This window comes from Mastacembelus armatus, chromosome 5, assembly GCF_900324485.2.
Source record: "Mastacembelus armatus chromosome 5, fMasArm1.2, whole genome shotgun sequence".
Classification (NCBI taxonomy): Eukaryota; Metazoa; Chordata; class Actinopteri; order Synbranchiformes; family Mastacembelidae; genus Mastacembelus; species Mastacembelus armatus.
The window spans coordinates 17,763,646-17,781,804 of NC_046637.1; the positions used below are offsets into that span (position 1 = coordinate 17,763,646).

The 18,159-nt window shown below is 40.7% G+C and overlaps 1 protein-coding gene across 4 annotated transcripts in view; it reads left to right on the forward strand.

Annotated features, from left to right (window-relative positions):
* The window catches only part of iqsec1b (IQ motif and Sec7 domain ArfGEF 1b), a 173,308-nt gene that overhangs the window by 134,500 nt on the left and 20,649 nt on the right, over window positions 1-18,159 (forward strand). Inside the window, exon 1 of one of the 4 annotated variants that reach the window (XM_026306135.2) lies at window positions 15,654-15,733. The exons of the other annotated variants lie outside the window; for them this stretch is intronic. Coding sequence (XP_026161920.1) covers window positions 15,669-15,733 — 65 coding nt within the window. The 5' untranslated portion in view covers window positions 15,654-15,668. Of the gene's footprint in view, window positions 1-15,653; window positions 15,734-18,159 lie in introns of those variants that run through there. 4 annotated transcript variants of the gene reach the window in all.

Below are 18,159 nucleotides of genomic sequence, written 5' to 3' on the forward strand. Positions count from 1 at the left end.
GGCCCTGGTTGGCAGCAAGCTTGAACCCAGAACCTTCTTGCTTCGAGGCAGTACTGCTATTTATTCATTTTTTTCTATGATATCATTATGGCATTTACAAAAACACCATCACCACCATTTGTGCTGAAGTCTTCATGATATGTACCTCAGGCTGCTCAATAGAATCAAGCTTGTGTTATTTGGTGATGGGGTATTTTAAGGAGAGAATCTAAACCTTTTCTCGGAAGCATGATTGATTTTTTTTCTCTGCATTGCTGCATGTTTGTCACAGTCATAATTTACTCTGCTTTTTATTTTCCACTTCACTGCTAAAGAAGTCTGTGCATTTTCACTGCAATTAAAATCAGTGCAGCTCATCTCAATAATTACGGCACCTTCGCCCAGGGAGGAAAAAGGCAGTCAGTGAAATGACTGAATCAAAAACCTGCACTCCCCCAGGTCTCGGTGTTGTGTGTGTAAGGGACAAACCTTGACCTTGCACCAGTGCAATGGAGAGGGAAGGACTCACTGGTGTGCATCAGGCTGGATACACAACTCTACTGAGAGAGAGAGAGAGAGAGAGAGGGAGGGAGAGAGAGAGAAAGAGAGAGAGAGAGAGAGCACGAGAGAAAAAAAGTGAAGATGGGAGGGGCTGGAAGAGTCGCGTGCAGAGTGACAGAGCAGGGTGAGAGAGAGACTCAGAGCACAGCAGGCAGATGAAGAGAGGCTGGGGAGGGCCCAAACAACCTCTCTAGGAAGCCGGAGGTGAGTGTGTAAGGATGGTCCCTTGCTTTTTCCTGCCTGTGTCGACTGTGCACCAGGCTGCTTGCTGTCTTTCTCTGCTGGTAGGGCTGCTGCTTTCACTTCTCATGTTTCTGCTGTTATTTTTTGTTCTTCTTGTGCCATCTGCCTTAATGTTTTGATTCTGTTTTTTAAGAAGCACTTTGTGTGTGTGTGTGTGTGTGTGTGTGTGTGTGTGTGTCCTGTATGAGGTCGGAATAGGAAAGTAGAGTGCTGCAGGCTGCATGTGCTGTGTTTACGCATGCTGTCCAGGCAGGTGTCTGGCAGAGATGACTGCAGCAGCTGCACTGGCACCCTCTACCCTCTATCAACCCCCATCCCCACCCATTCCCACTACCCCCCCCCCCCCCCAACGCCCTCCCCACCCATTCCATCGTCCTGTCTCTCTCCTGTAGTCTGATGTCATGGCAGCTGATATTTGCACTGGAGGACAACCACAGCTCCACAGCTCACTGAAGGGACATTTCAACTTTTCAGACTGTGCCTGGACTGTTGCTGTCCTTTCTCTCCCTCCATCCCCATTCCTCCCACTCTCCTCTTCTTTCATGCAGAGGTTGTTATGTCCTCCAAGCAGCTTTGCAGTCATGGGGGACATTGATTGTTTTTCTTTTGTTATCTTTTTTTCTGCGTCTTGGTTCCTTGCGCTCTTTTGCTGAGCACAGGACAGCCATGTGATGAATCCCTATTGATCTCCTAAACAGACCCAGGAATAGTTCATTACATCAGTTGGCTCTCTGCTGACCTAAACAACATTCAGCTTACAAAGTGGACAGGCTCCCGTGCCATGCTGCCCATTACTGCAAATGAGATGGAGGGTCACTCACATGCAGGCACACAACGGTCTTACACAATTTTGTTTCATCATGCATATCTTAATACAGTTTAATAGGTTTAGCAAAGCACACATTAATTCATCAATAATGAGTTTGAGACTCAGGCCTGCGGTGCAGGATTATGTGTGACTTGTGTGATCTTGATGGATATAATTCCATCTCCAAGGCCAGATCTGTTTTTTAACTTCTTGGTTTATATCCTCAGGGGCAGGATTTTCAGGTTGGGTAGATTATGCAGCATTAAGCTCCTTGGTATCAGATAATTCCACAATGATGAAATCCTCTGTGGATATGAATTAAAATGGGTTGAGCTGTACTGTACTGTGTGTGTGTGTGTGTGTGCTGATGAGATTCTGTGTGTAGCACACTGAATTTACTGTTTATGCTATAGATTCAGTGTATCAGAGCTGTAAAATGTGCTTTGTTGACCAACATTTACAAAAACATTTCCTGACTGCTTTGAATCTGCAAATAGGCTGTGCTCAGCAAAACAGGTGAGTCCAAAAGTGTTCAGAGAGGATATCACATCCAAATCTCTGCTGAAGGAAAGGAACCTTTTCTATCGGTGAAGTGCACTGGTGCAGTGAAGTTGTTTTAATGCAAAATACATCAGCATGTGTTAAATAAATCATGGGCCCATCAGTGGAGTTTTCATGAGGTGTATTTGAGAGCAGTCAGAAAGGAGCCAGGAGGTTGTGACAAGTGTCTGATGACTCATCTTACGTTGCGTCTCAAAGGCAGTGGATAGGGCCCCGGCTGGCCGAACAGAGGCTCACTATGCTGGCCTGTCATTCAGTGACACACCAAGGAGACTCCACTCCAGGATAATGAATCTTATTGAAGTTTGCTGAGGTTGAACGCAGTCCAAGTTTAAGCCACTGAGTCATCTAAGCTGCAGCATGACTTTTGTTTTGTCTTTAAATTTGATCATCTTCACTGTGTTTGTGCAAGTGAATTTGATCTGGCTCATTTTAAAACAAACAATTACGCTGTTAGACTAATGTCTTATTTCACATATGCTCAGCGTTGGATAAGCCAAATACCAGATTTGTTTGAAGAACTCACTGAATGCAAGCATCACTAGATATTTAATATTTCATCATGCTAAACTTTGTGAGCACAGGCTGCAGTATGACTTTTGTTCAAAGCATATGATAGCTTCCTCCTGGAAGCTGGCCACTAGGATAGATTAGATTCAAAGTTCACAAAATTTCAACTCATTGATAAAGTACCATACAAATGCAAGCAAGAACACTGGTTGTTGTGATTCCATTGAAATGAATTGCTTTTGTTACAATATTTCACTGTTAAATTGATGATCAGATTCAAAATCTCACTTTTTGTCTCAGCATGTTCCATCAGCCGTCAGTGTTGTTTTTCTACTGAAAGTGAAAAACAGCTGAAGCAATTGTGTTGAAGCCAGTCAGATTTTGTGTTGAGCATCACACTACCTACACCTCCGTGCTGTCTAGTGTATCTAGTGAAGTGCATCTGAATTGTGATAGCTCCACTTAGAAAAAAACTTTGTATTTTTGTATAAAGTCATGATGAACAAATTACACATTTATTCACATTACCCTGCACCAAACAAAGAAATGAGTTTGATATTCCTTGAACATGCCGGTGTAAAGGTGACTCTTAAGCCAGGAGAAGACAGTTGTCCTCTGTACACAGCCCAGTCCTCTATCTCTCAGCTGCCCAGTGATAAGATTCAAGGTTCAGCCAATGTGCCATGCGAATTACAGGCTGTTTATGTGTGCCCAGCATTGGCCCACTGGGTCCCTGGGATTGGTGTCAACAGGTTGCCATAAGGCCCTGTAAGATGCACCAGGGAAAACCTGCAGGCGATTATTCTGCTGGTGCTCGCTCTGTCTCTTCCAATTATTGTCACAATTACTGCCAGTAGACATAACATTCTGGAGATGCTGTACATTGTGAATGATGGTGTGTCACAGAGTTTTAGTTTCACTATTATACCAAAGCAGCAGTTTCTCTTTTTCTTCTAAAACAAAGAAAGACCCTGCTCAAGAGAATATTCTACACATGTTGTTATAGCCTTTGAATGATATTATTCAGAATATAATCCTGGAAGATTAGGTTGTTTCCCTTGGGGATGAGTTTAGAAGTTTACCATAATTGTGGGTCAAGTAGTGAAACCATGTGAAATTGATGTAGCCCACATGTAATTTGGGTCTATACAGACACAGTGTGCCATATCTCCATGTGAAGATTATTCTAACCTCAGATCAAGGCGACCCGTAGGCTTGTGGCTAATAGCCTTAACAGTATGACCAGTTCAGTGTAACTGCAACTGCAGAGCTGAATGAAGAAAAAAACATGCATATGTACAATATGATGCTCAAAAACATGTAGTATGCACCCTGTTTTTATGACTGTGATGGGTGTCTGCAGATACGATTCATTTAAATAATGTTTTTCCACTCATAAAGTAAATGGAGCTTCCATGCAGTGGGAATGCTTTTCCTAATGAATTGCCAAGGAAAATGGAGACTTTTCATTTAACATCCAGCTCACTCTCATATGGTGCTGTGTGGTGTTTGTCTGTTTCAGGGTGAACTGTATGTGTTTGAGGGAGCTTTAAGGGAACATGAGTTTGTTTATACATTACCTTCTTGTTGCTTTCAAAGGGCTCTACTGCAACATAGCTGGAAGTATGTAAAATATCAAAAGGTGTAGAGCGCATGGTATTAGAATCAAGTTGGAGTTTTTTCCACTTGTGGAAAAGCTCTATATCTGTAGCCTAATATCCCATGATGATTGTGGTTCAGCTGCTGGTTTTTCCATGTGTTCTCTCTGAAAGTAAACACTTACGGAGGCAGAGGCATTCCTCTTCCAAGCACTGAACTATGAAAAAAGACGATGCACTGCAGGATGAACCTTTGGATTCCAGAGTGTATTATTAAAGGTGTTTCAATTTAATGATGAGCAAAAAAAATCTTGCATTTCACTGATAAGAGTTTAATTTCTACAACAGGCTGGAGTCAGACTGGAAAAGAATTCCTGGACTATGCTTTATACCATACTCAGAGGTTTATGACACTTGGCCAACCCAGGGTGATATATTTCAACCCTATATGGGTTTGAGATGAGAAATATTTTTCATGTGATTTCATTAAATTTCTGACTCCAATTCCTCCGCAAAATCCTCCCCCAACTAGCACCTGAGCAACTTTAACAACAATGAAAAATATTTGAAAGCAAAGTTCATGACCTTTCAGAGATATCACTTTCCAACCGCTTTCCAACGAGCTGTAGGTTAAATGTAAATACAGAAAGTAACACTGATTTACTGTATCAATGGCAAGCAGATCACAGAAATGCTAAGTATAGTATACTATACCAGAGGTTTTCTGTGAGGAATTGAAGGACCACAATGATGAAATTGGCATTTGCATTTGAAGTATATATAAATGAGTATATTATCACTGTTTATTGTCAATAAATGTCAAAAAAAATCTTAAATATTATAGAATAAACTACACTGATTGTAACTTCAGAACCTGCCTGAGAAAGATCATGTGTTTAAGTAATCTATTGAAAGCTGGGCTAAATACAGGCCTGAAACCCACATCATTACTGATTGTAAGGTAACTATTCTAGAGTGAGTGTATCTATCATTGGATGTAGAAGTAAGGTTAGATTAGGTTAGGTTACTTTATTTATACCCACAGGTAAATTTGTTTTACAGTAAACAGAGAGACATTTCCATCCATCTTGACATATCATTTCAAAAAAAAAAAAAAAAAAAAGTAATAAAGCTTGTCTCACTCAAGTCCTGTATTGTGTTAGAATGGTTATGTCTTGAATTCCTCAGTTCAGTATATACATGACTCATTTAAATGGCCTCAGTTTAGTTCCACTGCAATCGTCATAATCTCTTTCCATGGAAAGGAGTCATGATGGTGCTTTTAGATTTACAGATAACCTCAGGGAAGTAAAGGGAGACACAGTAGAAAGGAGTGCCACTCCTACCTGGCAATCATGTTAACACTGGCAGGCCCTGTCAAGTTATTTGGGAGATATTCAAACACCATATTCATCCCCTTAGGAGACAGGAACTCCTTCAGTTCTTTTGTAGAAAAACATTATTGTCTTGCAAGAAGTCTCAGTGGGGTCAGGTTTAAACACAAACTGGCAACTTCAAATAAGAACTCAATGTACAGTCACCATCAGTGCTTCCCAGTCCACACTACACGCTTACCACTGTTGAAGCCAAGCTGATAGATAGCTGGTAGAAACATGTAAGGTTTACTTCACTAAAAAACTGTTGACAAATGGTTGAAATGGATGTCATCAACAGTAGTTTCTGGAAAATGACACCTGGGATAGCACACAAAAATGTTTCTTCCTGTTCCTTTTGATATATTGTATGGTTCACCTTCCAATCCCTAAATACAATTACCAATCCATTCTCTTCATGACATCAATAATTCTTTAACTAAGGGAAATGACTTCTGCTGACTGTCAAAATCATATTTCAGTAGAATGGAAAGTTGCTGAGAATTTAGTGTACTTCCTAGACATAAATGATACTGATCCTTTCGACCATGACGACGTTGTAAATTAGAGGTCCTTCAGGGCTACTTACCATACTGATACATGAGTGAGATAGGTTAAAACAGCTGAATTTACTGATGAGGCATACAGTACGTATTCTGTCATGCATTTATTTATTATTGAGACTCACTGTCATTGTGGTCACAGCTCTGACACTCTGGTATCTGAGATAATTTACCGTTCTTTCTCCATAACATTTATTTGATGCTACACCAGCGTGACTTGCATGTTTAAACACTACCCTGCTTGTCTGCTCAGATTGGTAATGTTTTGGAGGTTTGGTGGCATGCACATCCTAGACAAGTGCACAACAAGCTGACACACATTGTCTTCGGAGTGGATCCTGGAGCAGGAGGGCCATTGTGACTGGAGTTATGGAGAGGAAGTGTGGGTTCAAAAAGTTACCAGTGGTCACATCTCAAGCGGAAGTGTTTAAAGCAAGGAAAAAAGATCTCTATGTAGAGGCAGGTCATTAAAAGGTCTAAAGAGAGATTATTCTTTAGTGCAGTAGAAACTGAACTTCAGATCATGCTGAACATTAAAGAATGTTTCTTCTGCCTCAGTTTCCCTAACTCACAGTGTATTTTGGTATGCATGAGGTATGTTTGGCACCTGCATTGCTTATAGAGATTAATATTAACAGCTTTGCCAGATGGGACTCACAATTAGCCTAATGATGAATGTTTCATAAACCTACAGGACAGAATACTTTTTACAGACTGGAAATACAAATGCAGTCTCTTCTGCTACTGGCTTAGCAACTATTTGATCTCACTGATCTCACTGAGCACAGTTGAAGGCCATTAGTGAGGGTGCATCAGCAAACTCACTTTTGACTTTAACATATGGTGGATAGGTCTTTTTGAAATGTCAGAGATTATACACAATGGAGGCAGGGAATGGGAGCCATTTGATCCAGCTACAGGATTAGTTTTATGTGCCTGTGTTGTTTGTAATGGCTTTTTAGGTGGCCTTAGAGTGCAGAGAGATACTGTACAATAAAAGTGAGAATTTGTTCCAGTGAGGCAGCACTTTCATTTCTCATATTTGTAACTACTGCAGATTTAAAAATGGAAATCTTCATTCAGCCTCCCAGACAACTCAAGTAATTTTGTCTCATGAATGCTGATCTATATTTGCTCCTTCTCTATATAAGAGTAACTCAGTGTGAGAGTCCCATACTGAACTACTTCCCTATTTCTTTCAAGTTCACCAAGAGTATTAGTTCACAGGAAGAGAATGACACTCTGGGGTCTTGTGCCATACTTTTGGACTGGTTATGTGAAAACTTGTTTTCCCATAATTAAAGAGCACATTTCAGTTTCATATGAATAGCAGTCAAACTTGATGTGACAACTGGAAAAAATAATTATAGGAGTAAATGCATTGTAGAGGTTCAGTTTTAGGAGGATGCCATTGGAAGCCAAAAATAATCCCCAATCAGCTTGGGTAATCAAGTGTGTCACACCAGGCTGCCACTCCCTTCCCCTGACAGGCAGACACACACAGCCGGCACCACGCCATTACACAACCTGTCTTCTGTTTCAGCCTGACAGCTCTCCTTGGCAGAGGTGAAAACTCCAGCAGGAGGGCAGAGGGACATGTAGAAAAGAGAAAAGAAGCCTTTATTGCAGATGCCAACAACAACAGCACCCACAGCCAGCATGTAGACAGAGGTGCTGCCTGTCCTTCAATAGCCTTAGTGTGTGATCTGCACCACAGAAAGAGGGACGGGACAGAAGCTGGGAGGGGAGAGACAGGCAGGGTGGTGCCTATTAGCCACACTAACCAGAAAAAGATCCATATTTCACTGGAAATCCAGTGGTGTGTAAGACAGCTTTCATTACCTGTTTGGACAACTTTCTGGAGTTTTAAGGTCCAGTCAGAGTGTACTTGGTTGAGACAGGCCTGGATCAGCTGTACTTTACTTGAACTTCTCTACGATGAAGGTAGGTTCATGCCCTTCATCTTCACAGTGATCTTCCTGGTTTATTTGTCTAGCAACCTCTGGCATCTCCAGCATCCTTTCCAGCAGTTTCCTGCCACTAGGCTACATGTGGTGCTGTGCTCTCTGCTTTGTTGTAATACAAGTTGACATTTAATTTTCTTTGTTAGCCTACCACCTCGCTTATTTCCATTTCTTTTCCTGTCCTGTCTGTGACATTTTGGGGACTATTCTATTAGGCCTCAACCTGATGGGTTTTCGGCTTTTTCCTTTGTGGCAGATAATAGATGGGCCCCCCTTTTGGTTTCCAGACCCATTCCCTACAGCAGATGATGTACAGCTGCTCCTCATGAGCTCTTAAATCCTTTCCCCCGTCTGCATAAAACGCCCTTGAAAACAGCAGTGGCAGCAGGCGAATCCATTGCCTGTCATGACCACTCAGTTAGGATCTCAGACTGCATAATTTTGCCCCGATGGTCCCGTTCAGAGTGGACAGTGAAGGTTACTGCCCATCAGTCATTTTGGCAGCAGCATTGCCCAGTCTGTGCCAGTGAGGAGAAATGGATTGAAGAGAAGGAACATAGAGAGGGGAGAGACATGGAAAAAGAATAGATGGTGAGGCGTGGAATCTATGCAGCTAATTCGGCCATCATCACATCTCTTTTTTTCCTTAGTCACTTCATGCCTGGCCATCATACACATTTATCTTGTAATGTGATCACGATATGAAACTACTTCAGTACCTTTGTAAAACAGAAAATCCAGTATTAGGCATTTACAGGTTTGATGATAATATACAACCTGAAATTTAATTTCACCTCTAGAGGGTGTAAATGTGCAGTCTAACAGCTGAAATGAAAGGAAAACTGTGGAACAAGGGGGGGCACATTTTTTGTACGAATGTGTGGATTCAGAGGAATGAAAACTTATCCTTCTTGACTCCACCTGGAATTAAAATACCCAAATAATTTGACACATGTGGTGCCAGTAATAACTATGTTAATTTACACTGGCTGATGACAGACCAAAGACAGACTCAACCAGTGGTTCAAGTCAGTGTATTTGTGCAGCTGTTAATTACGGGATCCTCAGTAAACGAAAGAATAAGTCCATGGAAACCTACAACCAAATTTACCCCAGCAAATGTGCAAAAGTTGCAACAGTGCTGTCTAACAGACTTACCACAGTAATCCAGCTGTGAAAACTGCACTTTCACTCTTTTTAGAAAAAGACAGATACCTTTATTATTACTGGAATCCAAGGTTTTATTGGTATTAAGAGGCAGATGTTAAAATTTGATATACTGCAGCTTCTCATTCCTGGAAAGTACAGTGCAATAAAAGGTCAGAAAGGCTAATATCAACGAATGACTTCGACAGTCAGTTATTTCCAACTGGTGATAGTAGCTAGGATTTCAACAAATGAATTTCAGTTTTGGCTGGGGTAATCACAGTAATTAACTTGTATATGTATGCCACTTAAAAAATAACAGTTTTTAAAATTAGCTGCATTTATGTACCAATGAACTGAGCAAAGAAACAAAGGGGAAGTCAAAGTGATGATAAGGAGGTATTTTTAGTGTTCATGCCATGAACTGGTGCAGAAACCTGGCCTCTTTGGCTTTAACCTGACTCATCTTTTCCATTTCCCTCTCTATGGTTTTTCTGTTTTGTCTTCATCTACTTCACACATAGCCAGTGTTCAGCCATTCTCAGACGTAGTCTGAGCACGCTCAGTCAGGCTGCTCTTCCTAGAAGAGATTTATGTTTATGAATACTAATGAAGCGGCAGCTTGTCCACAGTGCCTCAGGTCTACGTCATAGCGAGGCTCTCATTTGTTTTGAGTGCAAACGAAACATGTCAGGATCTGTTGTGTATCCTCCTCGGTGAAGCAAAGGCACACAACTGCACATGACTGGTGATGATTTGTTCGGGAATGCTTCTGCTTCAACGAATATTATTGCTTGATAGGCTGAAATTTTATTACTAGATAGTTTTTTGTACACAATCTCAGACAGCTGGACTCCTTTAGCCAGCAAACGATGCACTGTCACACTCTATCTGTGGAGGACATCTAAAAAATGCTTTCTGTCAGACAACATCAGGGTTTGCTTGGTTTATCTATACAGAATTCAGACCTGACAATAACAAATCCTGAAGATAGGAATTGATATATCCTCAACACTGCTGAAGAGCACAAGTACATACAGTAAAACGGCAATTGCAGAAAGTAAAGCCATGCTCCATATGTGAAACTGACTGATTTTCATGTCAGGGGGAGACCTATGCATTATTTTAGCTATAAAAGATCTTTCATTTCCCTTTGAAAGGTGTTCAGTATTTATTCTTAACCTTACATTGCCTTTTTTTATGTCAGAGGAATTTGTTGGCATTGTTCCAGACTTCTGACCTTAATGTCAAATTCATATCTGGAACTTAAGATATTTTTAATAGAGTTACTTACTGTGTATTAGTAATCATTCTTATACAGTACATTGGCAAGAAATACTACCCAAGGAAGAAATACACATAAAGAAGCCCTCATAATTTCGATACTTTGGCTGCCATGACTATGGAACTGGTATTTAAAAGTACATTCTGCCTGTACCCTGAAACCAAACCATCTTTTGTAAACATCCATTACAGCTTACACTGTCGTTGACCGTCATACGTACTTAAATTGTGTGCACAGTTTTCCCATGTAATGAGGGATTATTACTGTCAATACTTTTGTTTGTACTTTGTGGTTTAGATAATCTGACTAAACCACTGGCTTCTTTAATATCTGATCTTATAACTGCTTGTGTTTTTACTCAATCAGACTTTGTTGTAATTATGTCACAGAGTACCCAGATTTTATCTATTACTTTTAGTGAGTGCAGTTTTAGGATCAAATAAGGAAAAGCTACAAATCCACAAACAAAAAAAAAAAATATCCAAGTTGTTCTACAGTGGAAGTATCTTTTAAAGCTACCTGAGACTTCTCACAGTATTTTCTGCTCACAACAGTGTTGTGGGCTTAATGCCGATGATTTGGCCCTAGAGCTTATAGGCAGCTCAGGAAAAGGATGGAGGAGGAGGTACAGCAGGAGGATTAGCAGAGATAAGCTGAATAACTGCACACTGGTCAGAGAGGCTGCCACAGCACAGCATAAACACTGAACAGCTTCACTGCCACATGATCATCCACAAAACAGTAACTGTGCTTTCATCTATCAGCTCCTGACTCTGCAGCTTGTTGGTTTTATATAATGTTAACATATGATTGTACTTTATCGTTGCACAGACATAAGGATTGCTTGCTTGCAGCTGATTTGTCTTGACCTGTCTAATGAACTATTTGTGCCGAGTGTTTTTCATATTCAAAACATTGGTCATGAGCAACATGCATGTGCATAGTGGGGTCAGTAGTTAGTTAAGTTAATCCTTCCTCTCGCCTCTACTCTCTCTCTTTCTCTGGTGGAGATGCTTGAGTCTGAGAGGGCAGGGCCACCCCCTCCATCTGAAGGCCTCACGTGGGTGGGTTCTGAGTTCAGGGATTACGGCTTTGCAGCAGACAGGCACAGATACAGTCAGCTGGCTGGACTCAGGCTGGGCTGCACTCAGTTTGGGGTGTGGGTGATGCAGCCGGAACCCAGCCAGGGCATGAGGACAGCACCCACCTGGGTCTTTGTTTTGATATCAAAATTATCTTATTCCCTAATGTCTGTAAGGAGGACACAATGCTTACTTAGGGGATAATTATAAATGCACTAGTATGTTGTTGGTGTACCCTGCACACTTGTGAAAACACACTACAGTGATTAGTCCAGGCTGCTGTAGAGTAATGAAAAACAGTATTTATGACCCCTCGAAATTGTTGTGTAAAGCAAGTCTGTTTGTGTACTTTAAGTTCAGGCTCATAATTGAAGTGGCTTGTACAAGGAATCAAGTGAAATATAAACTTATATTTATAAGCTACAATCATCATACTCTGGGAACATAATTGCTGGCCAGGGCACATTTACTGACTGTTTTCTTTTTCAATCCGGGAAGGTTTTGCATCCTGAATCCCATCTATGGTTAGGTTCAGTTCACTAACACACGTTCTTTGAATTTGTGAATCATGTATTCTGCAATGTAACATAATGGTTACCATAATTACTAGAATCCCCCTTTCCCATATAGAATTAAAATAGGATATTCACTGAGTAGTCACAGCTTGTGACTACATAGAACACGATGCATGTTCTGGACACAATTCATAAGCCAAAGAATGGTCTATTACACAACATGACATCTGTTCTTTAGTCTGCACCATACATCAGTTGCTAAATTATGTTGAATAGGTTATTATGTAGTAATGTGTATATGTTGAGCATCTAGGCTCTGACATTGTCACTCCCCATGAGAAAACACCAGCATAGCAGGAAGTGGGGATTGACAATGCCCAGTAGAGGAAGGAGGATTCAGGTGGATGCTGGAGTGGAGGTGGGGCTTCTGAATAGCAAATACAGGATTTGCTTCATAAATGAGTACACAGAGCCCCAGATAGCATCTTCATTTTAATGAACATGTGTTTCAGCACCACAGCACACATTAGAGACTGATGGTGTCTCATCATGTGAAGTGAGCCAGTATAGCTCACTTCAGTACAGGTACATGATGTTGTCCATGTTACTACATATGTCCCCTGTTAAGAAAAAATCTTTCCCAGGAGACTGTGTGTGGTGAATCTCAGCAAACTCCTTCCGCTTTTAATCAGCACCACTGTTGTTTTCAGCCACAGACCGTAGCATCTGGGGAGGTGGACGTGCAGACACATTTGTCTCCAGCTACCCCACTCACACAGACTGATCAATTTACTTACCAAGTGGAGCAGAAAATGCAGTGTCTGTCAATGACTCTATTTTTGTCCCTGCAGGATGAGAACCAGTCTCATGCAAGATGTGAAACTCATAACAGATGTGGGAGTGGCATGTTGTTGTTCCGCATGAAGAAGAATGTGGAAAGACGGCAGATGGAGGTAGAAGGTTGTGTAGAAGGCAAATAAGGTCTTTAGTGATGGTTATGGATGTAGACCACACCTGTGAGACACTCTAGCCTGCCGAGAAACAGGAATTGATGTAGGGATTAAGAGTAAGACGAAAGAGCTCTATGTTTCCACTTTGGAGCCAAGACGGAGTGTGACAGGTGTGCTTGTAACACAACCCCTTAAAAGAGAGAGTCCAGTGTTGAGTTGTCTGTCTGCATGCTGGCTTTGAAAGCATTTGGTCAGAATTATTCAGCCACTGCAGAATGGCCTGAATTCCTCTGTGCTTTTCAGGTCTGATCAATAGATGATAAACACATGACAGAGCACATAGCAATGTGTTTCCAGAGACAAAGGCAATCTGACTATAAGCAAAGACTATAATTTAGTGAAACTTTTCATGTACTGACACTTGCCTTAAAATCATATTCATATAATATATAACTCTGGTAATCTCTATAGTTATTCCAGTCTGTTGTGCAGCCCAGTGTGGTTTCTTTTGGTGTCGCCATTCTACAGACATTCCTCAAAGGTCATGACTAGAACCTGATTCAAATTGCTGTGTTTGAAAAGCAACAGCATAGTTAGCAGAGGAGGAATAATTGTTATTTTACAACAGCAGCTTTCATGTCTCGAAGTAATGAACTTTACATTAAAAATCTATGCTAAATCTAGCAACATAAAAAACCAAAAACGCTAACAGACAATCTTTAAACTCTACAACCAAACATCTCTACATTTTCCTGCTTGATATGTTATAGTTTAAACAAAAGAAAACACCTCATTGTCCTGGCTGTGTGAACTCTTTTTAATTTTATTGGAATAAAAGGATTATCACATGGAGCCATGGACATCCTTAAATTTTAAACATGCCACTGAACCATCGTATGTTGACATGTGCCTTTTCTTCAGCATTTGATATGTATTCAGTCTCTGCCAGGCAAAAATACATCTCCTAATACAGTATGTACAGTGTTATCTACTGTCAAAACTTATATCAGAGGGACAACACAATCCAAACTCTGATCAGAGACAGCTGTCTCAAATTATCCCTTTGTATCAGACGTGAATTGCTGCAGCTTTACCTTAAGCTTCATGATCAAGATTAGTGTTGTTCTGGGCTGAAAGTTTAAATTAGTGTCACAGATTCAGACTGTGAAGCAATTTCAGGTCTTTTTCAGATTTCTGCATCATTTGGGCTCAGTTCAATTTTTTTTTTTTTCTTTTTTCTAATTATTTTCTGGCCCCTGCACAGGTCAGCTTTTCTGGCACTACTCAAGATCTCCCTGAGCTCTGCGGTTAACATTGTTCTGAGCTATACTTTCATAATCTAGGGTCAATAAATTTTTGTCCACATTGGACCTCAGAGATATTTAACTACCTTTATAATCATCTATAATGAACTCCACATTCACAGTATTTTTCTCTATTGAACTTCACATGAACTTCCAACATATGGGAGACATTTAGCTCCTTTTTATTCAGTTCTGTAATAGCCCATAAGAGAGGCATTCTGCACCAATTGCCTATTCACTCATACCTATTACCGTATACTGTAATTAGGATTTCCACACTTTAAGAATTTGTTTTCATGATGCGCATATGTATCATAAATGTGTATGCTTCACTTGAATTTACAGTGAAGAATCAAAGACATTGAATCTATGAGCTCTGCTGTAATAGTTCTTTACCGTGCATGGTTGCCTTGGTTTGATAACATCTTTGGTCCACTTGATACACACCCGTTGTTTGGATAATGATGTCATTATGCAGAAATGGTTAGGCCCCTCACTGCTTCCCTATCTAGGCTGAGGCAGGGGAATAGAGTGGGGGGAGGTAATCACCCTCAACATCAGCACAGAGATGGGAGGAGATGTGAGTCAGACATTCCCTATTAGCTTGGATGTTTGTTTAAAGGATAGCTTGGTGGGTCCACTAGCCAGACAGCTGTTGCTTGTTCTGCATTGTCTCTTAGAGGGCCATGAAAATGACCAATTTAGGCTTTTAGGCTTTTTCGGCTTTGATCAGTAGTTGTAAGGTGGTGACTGCTAGTCTTTTTATATGTCTTCCACATAGAGCAGAAGGTTGACATCTGAGGACAGTTGGACCAATGTAAAGCTCACTTTACTGCAGCTACGCCCCCTCTATCTCAGCGCCTAAAACGGTATATCCCGGGGCTTCCCCAGGCTTCTTCTTTACACCCAGATCCGCTCACTATTAATAAAGCCATCATAGCTTGTTCACTCTCTCTCCCATTTTGACTTGTTGCCCGTTCCTGTTTAAGACCTTCCTGATCTGTGGGACACCAGTGCTCCCGCTGCCACACGACCCAGTTTCCTCCGGATGAATTCCCTCCTTCTTCCTGCAAACTCCCCTCCTTGCTGGCCTGAAAGAAGGCCAGAGTGTGAGGTGTCCGAGAGCGAAGCTGTATGGTTGGAGTATGGAAGCCACGTTTAGCCAAGGGATGGAGTAACAGAGATCAGAGTGGTTATGGGCTTGGTGTAGGTGCTCAGAGAGCAACATGTGGTGTCTGCAGTGTGCCTCTGACAGGAATCAGTCCTTACTGGAGCTGGAATCTGACAGCTGGTAAACTCAACTTTGTGTGTTTGTGCACGTGTGTGTGTTTCTGTCTGTTTGTGTCTGTGTGTGCTGGCACTGTGTGTTGAAGTCAATACTTTTGCTTGACAAGCCCTACTCTGCTTCGGATCTGAATTAGTCTTGTGATACAGTTTGTACATTTTACTAATTGTAGCTCCTTTATTTGTGTACTGCTGCAAGATTCAGCTGAGATAAATTAAGGAGGCATTTATTAATGTCCATCTATTACCCCTTATTGGAAGAATTGCTGTTAATGTGGTGGATTTTGTGCCAGGGTACAGAGCTGCTGATGAATTGCACAAACGCACACGTTGTGTAAATGAAGTCTGCTTCATTTGTGATGCACTAAAGGTAGGTGTTTCTACTCTGAACCAGTAGTTGATTTTCCTTCTGCATGTCAAGGAAGTGAATGCAGATCAGTCAGTTATTCATTGAGTGCCCTCTAACTCATATTTAATCAGCCTAAATTGATTCAGAGAGTTGCTTAATGAGAAACATTCAAGACAGTGAGTGTGAATACATAGCAGAACAAAGAAAACCAGAAGATGCAGACTGTGTGTGTGTGTGTGTTTGTGTGTGCAAGTGGCAGGGTCAGCGTAATTAATTCATCATTGAGGAGTGACAGAAGTGAAAAGAGGCTCCACTTGAAGTAGACACATGGCGGGTGTCTCCTGAGGAAGTGCTGACACCATAGATGTTTTCAAATCACCTGCCCTCTCTGCTGGAGCCGCCTTCCACTACAAACAGATCATTAAAATTCTATCAGCAAGCAATTTATGCGCTGTCATGGGGTGCTGCGGTACTTTGTGGGATTCTGAATTGAAAAGGTGTCTGTAATCTAGCATGAGTGAGAATGAGGGGGCAAACATTTTTGTGTGGTGTAATCATAAAAAATGCTGATACTAGTGTTACATTTTGAAACCACATTTTTAGATGGAATAGCAGAGAGAGGTTCTAAAAGTCAATTTATTAGTCATGGGACAAACAGGAAAAAAAACTGTTAGCCTATATAGTAATGTTTTCTGTTGATCTATAGAAGCACTGTAAAATTACTCATGTACCATCACTTGAGTAATTAGCTCAGTCTGGGTGTGGAGACTACAGATTTTGGAGTGAGGGTCTAAACAATAATCACTTGGGTTTCATTATGGTAAGGCTAGAGTGCAGTGTTTCTGCAGATGAGTTAGGATATGTTGATTTGTCATAGTGAGTAGAGGGTTGTGCAGTCGAGATGCCATTGCTAGTTGCAAGCTCAGCTGTTGAGACAGCAAGAGATAGACTTGACCTTATGCAAGAACATCAATTTCTCCTTATATTTATTATGCATGAGATAGATTTTTAGTTTCTCAAATAATATTATGTGATGGTTTTGTGTTTAAAAGAATATACTCAATCTTTTGTAGGCTCAAACTGCAAATGTTTTTTTTATTTTTTCAGTAAGTGCAAAGTTAGTTGCCACTAATTTTCTTAAATGGTGCGTTATTGCCTTGAAAACTTGAAACTAAACTGGAAACAAGTGAAAAATGTGTCAAGGACCTTGAGCTATGAAGCTTAGAACTGTAACTGTGATGAGAAGGAGGAGACTGATTGAAGATACAATAGATCTCAAAAAAGCCTCTCTGACAATTGTATTTTGATAGAGGTCATATATAATATGTGCTTTCCTGGTAAGTAGTTTGGGTTATTTTCTCCCTATGGTCTACCTTCACATAAAATAGTTCAGTGAAATGCTTTGTAGTGTTCGATCGTGTCAAGTCAAGATAAATCAGAAACCTGTTTTCTTCTGGTATTATAATGACATTTTCGGTAACCCCATTTCTAATGAGAATGAGGTTCCATCTTGATACAATCACAAACTAAGGCCTCGGAGTCCTCCTCCTCTGCTGTTGTTTATTGATTTCCCTCTGTTTTAAAATGCCTTTTTTTAATGGGAAGGATATTGATTTTATTGAGGCTGGGTAAATGCTTGGCACAGATTGTAGGAATCACTGTTAAATCAACAGGTCTGATCAAAGTCATCTTGCTCTCTCTTTCTCTTTTAATCTGTGCCATCTTAGGGACTTGGCCAAGTAACACTTTGAAAGATGGAGGACTCAGTCTCTGTGCCACAGGAAAAGTGGGTCCATATATATTGAAATTTAAAACATTGAAATTTAACGTGACTCTTATATTTTGAAATGAGTGGATGACTTCATGTTTGGGTGAAGCTGTTTGACTTTATTGTTTGATTTTAAACACATTGTATGCTTATTTATTGAATATCCTGTTCAGTAACTTCACTCAGTGCAACAGAACCAGCTAAATGAAGACTTGAATATGCCAAAAGTGCTACTCTCAGACTTTCAGTCTGACCTCCTAGAGACGGCTGCCTTCCCTTGCTTTGAGCTGAGTGCCACATTTCAAGTACACTAAGC